This window comes from Salpingoeca rosetta (genome assembly GCF_000188695.1).
Source record: "Salpingoeca rosetta unplaced genomic scaffold supercont1.29, whole genome shotgun sequence".
Taxonomy (NCBI): domain Eukaryota; class Choanoflagellata; order Craspedida; family Salpingoecidae; genus Salpingoeca; species Salpingoeca rosetta.
The window spans coordinates 728,482-732,431 of record NW_004754905.1 but is presented as its reverse complement, the minus strand read 5'-3'; the positions used below and the strand labels follow the sequence as shown (position 1 = coordinate 732,431).

General features: G+C 54.5%; 2 protein-coding genes across 2 annotated transcripts in view; one reads left to right on the top strand and one right to left on the bottom strand.

Annotated features, from left to right (window-relative positions):
* PTSG_09250 (uncharacterized protein) overlaps positions 1-2,348 on the bottom strand; it is a gene marked incomplete at its 3' end in the record, with an annotated part of 2,800 nt that extends 452 nt beyond the window's left edge. Inside the window, exons 1-5 of the mRNA XM_004989448.1 lie at positions 2,104-2,348; positions 1,533-1,684; positions 1,106-1,263; positions 492-822; positions 219-269 (exon numbers count right to left, since the gene is read on the bottom strand). Coding sequence (XP_004989505.1) covers positions 219-269; positions 492-822; positions 1,106-1,263; positions 1,533-1,684; positions 2,104-2,182 — 771 coding nt within the window. The 5' untranslated portion in view covers positions 2,183-2,348. The remainder of the gene's footprint in view (positions 1-218; positions 270-491; positions 823-1,105; positions 1,264-1,532; positions 1,685-2,103) is intronic.
* A 31-nt stretch (positions 2,349-2,379) lies between these two features.
* The window catches only part of PTSG_12855 (uncharacterized protein), a 3,424-nt gene continuing 1,853 nt past the window's right edge, over positions 2,380-3,950 (top strand). Inside the window, exons 1-2 of the mRNA XM_004989447.1 lie at positions 2,380-3,623; positions 3,794-3,925. Of these exons, the coding sequence (XP_004989504.1) occupies positions 2,691-3,623; positions 3,794-3,925 (1,065 nt within the window). The 5' untranslated portion in view covers positions 2,380-2,690. The remainder of the gene's footprint in view (positions 3,624-3,793; positions 3,926-3,950) is intronic.

The following is a 3,950-nucleotide window of genomic DNA, read 5'->3' as shown; positions in this document are numbered from 1 at the left end:
GTGTGTGTGTGTGTGTGTGTGTGTGTGTGTGTGTGTGTTGCGTGTGTGTGCGTGTGCGTGTGTGTGTGTGTGTGTGTGTGCGTGCATGCGTGTGATGAGACCAAAAGGGAATGAATGACACTCGTACACTTGTGGGCGCACCACTAACCCCAACATCAACCCGATCCCCACCGCTCCAGTCCCCACACCAGCCTTCATCACATCACACCACATCGTACCCGTCCGCCCTCTGGGGAGGCCATGATCTCCTCGTGCTTCTTCTTGTCAACCTGCAGTGACAGCAGCAGTTGCCGTGGTCAAGGGGGAGGAGGAAGCAGCGGCGGTGGGAGGAGGGGGTGAGAAGAAATAATGCAATTACAACATGCACCGCGCGCGCGCACACACACACACACACACCTGCACACAACACACACACACACACACACACACACACACACACACACACACACACCTGCACACACAACACGCAATCTATTTGGGGAAGGTCCAACCTTGTCTGGGAAACGGTGTGCCAGAAACTCGTACACGTTGACAATGCCCTTGCCTGAGACGATGCGTTCACACGACACGCGACCACGCGCGCCCTGCGTGCCAAACTTCTTCGACAGGAACTGCAGCATCTCAACCTCAATGTCGCTGCGTGGCGCAAACTCAACGTGGCCTCCCTCGCACGGGAATGCATCGTATTCGCCGTTCTTGCTCGTCAGGAAGCACTCGCCAAGACCCGTGCCGGCCCCAATGAGGCCGATGGGGGCGGTCGGGTCGCACTTGCCCTCCTGCAGCACCTCATACTCGCTCGTGTCCAGCGTCAGCAGGCCGTACCTGCCACGGTGGTCGTGGTGGGGGGGGGGAGGGAGGTGATGGTGACGTGGGAAAGTAGACATGAGACAAAGCACAGTTCATGCATGCCATGCGTGTATGCATGCGTGCATGCATGTGCTGTGGTAAGGTCACAAATGACACACAACACACACAACACACCACAGCACAACACACCACAGCACAACACACCACAAAACAACACACCACAAAACAACACAACACAAACACAACACACGAATACACAAACACAACACACGAATCCAAAACAGCAGACGATACCCACCCGTTGGCGGCAAAGTCGTTGACAAGCTTGACGGCGCCGATGTTGAAGGTGCGCTCGAGGTCCGGTGCAGCAATGTTCCACCCGCGGTTGGTCAGCTGCACCACATTCTTGAACACGGGGCCCGCCACAGCAAAGCACGCCGTAGCGATCGCAGTCACCTGTGGCACGCAGGAGAGAGGGCAGTGGGTGAGTGGGTGAACGGGGGGAGGCTGTGTCACGCAAAGTGGGTGCAGAGAATAGAGCACATCCACTGACACAGGTAGGTACACGCACAAACAAACAAACACACACACGCACACACACAAGCAACAAACAAAACAAACAACAACCAAACACACACAAGCAACAAACAAAACAAACAACAACCAAACACACACAAGCAACAAACAAAACACACAACCAAACGAAGGACGCTATGTTACATTACCGCTTCGCCCGTCTCGGTTTCGACATCTTGGAGGAAGCGCGAGACGGCGTCCGCAAACTGGGCAAAGTCGTTGTTCTTGTAGTTGCGGGTGAACACCAGCTGGTGTGACTTGAGCAGCTCTGTCTCCGGCACAGTTGCGCTGCCCTTTGGCACTGCAAACCAATGCGAGAGAGCGAGTAAAGAATGGGAAGCGGGCGGAGGGAGGAGGAGGAAGAGGAGGAGGGGGGACACGAAGCCAGTGAGCCTACTCACATAACCCAATGAAGATGGGGAACAACAACAACAACAACAACAACAACAACAACAACAACAACAACAACAACAACAACAACAACAACAACAACAACAACAACAACAACAACAACAACAACAACAACAACAACAACAACAACAACAACAACAACAACAACAACAACAACAACAACAACAACAACAACAACAACAACAACAACAACAACAACAACAACAACAACAACAACAACAACCGACGAAGGTAGAACAACAACACCAAACAAACCAAACCAAAACAACTCACAATCGGATATCCAAAGGACCAAGCAAAACAACTCACCGTTGAAGAGGGCAAAGCGAGCGTTGGTGCCACCAACGTCGCCAGCCATCACAAACGTCTTCTTATCACCACGACCCATGATGACGACGCCTTGCTTTCTTGGCTCGCTGACTTCTTGCTTTCTTACTTTCTTGCTTGCTTGCTTGGTGCTGGCTCTGTTGTGAGGAGTTGGTTGGATCGAGAGATTTGTAACGACTGCCACACCACTCAGTCAACTCTGCTGCGGTTTTGCTTGCGGTTGTAGAATATTCACAAAAGATATGAATGTATTTTCTAGCCTCTTGGCAAACCCGCACCACCAGCAGTACAAACAAGAGAGGACGCGCACACACCGACCGACCTTCTTGCTGGTTGTGCTTTGGTGCTTGCTTGCTTGCCACGTGTGGTTGTTATCGTGTGATGTGGAAGGGACACACGTTGTAGCTGGACCTGCTTGCTGCTTGCCAGATTGGATTGTGGGCAGTGAGGGACAGGGAGAGAGAGAAAGGGAGAGAGAGAAAGGGCGAGAGAAAGGGAGAGAGAGAAAGGGCGAGAGAAAGGGCGAGAGAGAGAGAGAGAGAAAGAAAGCAGAAGAGAAGGTTGCGGCTATGATGGGAGCAGGCTTTCCCACGACCATCCGCCTCGGTCCATGGCGGTGCAAGCTCGTGTGGGTGGCCGTGCCCATCATTGTATTTATTGCCGTGCAGCTGCTCACTGCCTTTGTCATCATGAGCCCTCAACCAGCGCCCACATCATCAGCATTGGCAGAAACAGCAACAGCTACAGCTAAAGCTACAACAGGGGCCGCAGCAGCAGGTGCTGAGTCCCCTCACATCGTGCAATCCTCGTTGGACCAGAGGCCTGTCGCAGTGAGCAGTCGCAAGACTCGAAAAGATGGCACATCTTCAGAGGTTCAACAGCCAGGTTCTCGCCACGCTGTAAAGGACGCCAGTGCAGCACCAGCAGCACCAGCAGCAAAGCCACAGCTACCGCCTCCTTCTCCTTCCCCTCCTGCTTCCCCTCGCGCTCCTGCAGCTGCAGCTGCAGCGGAGGACACGGGTGGGGATGCAGGCAAGTCGTCCAAGAACAAGAAACCCGGCGTTGAAGATGATGATTTTGACGATGATGATGATGGCCGCATGCTGCAGACATCGCCGCTGCCGGTGAACGTGGCGGCGGGGCGGCGATGCTTTGACGTGAACCGCACGCTGCCGCTGGATGTGAGCTGCTTTGATGACGGCCGGGCGCCACACGGGCGACCCCGCTGCGTGTGCCGCGACAACAGCAACACCTTCTCGCTGCTGCCGTCCTTCTTCGTCATTGGCGCGCAGAAGAGCGGAACAACGGCACTCATGGGCCTCTTCCTCTTCCACCCGAAGTTTGTGCACATGCGGGCGAAGGAGGGGCACTTCTTCGACCGCTACGAGGGCGCCAAGCCCAAGCACCAGAAGGAGCGAGCGCGGCGCTGGTATCGGCTCATGCCACGCGCCCCCATGGACAGATCCGTCTTCACAGGGGAGGGCACCCCAGCGTACATCCTGGTGTGTGTGTGTCGATGTGTGGGTGTGGGTGTGTGTGTGTGTGTGTGTGTGTGTGTGTGTGTGTGTGTGTGTGTGTGTGTGTGTGTGTGTGTGTGTGTGTGTGTGTGTCAATGTGTGTGTGCGTGTGTGTATGTGTGTGTATGTGTGTGTGTGTGCGTGTCTGTGTGCAGACACTTCCCGGTATCTACACGCTGAAGCTCATGTCCTCCACAGCATTATCACTGCTGTATATGGATCAGTGTTCGGCTCATGTACCAAATTCTGCCCGACGCGAGACCATCGACCCCACCGCTGACACGCTCGTGCGGCTATAGTAGAGAGAACATA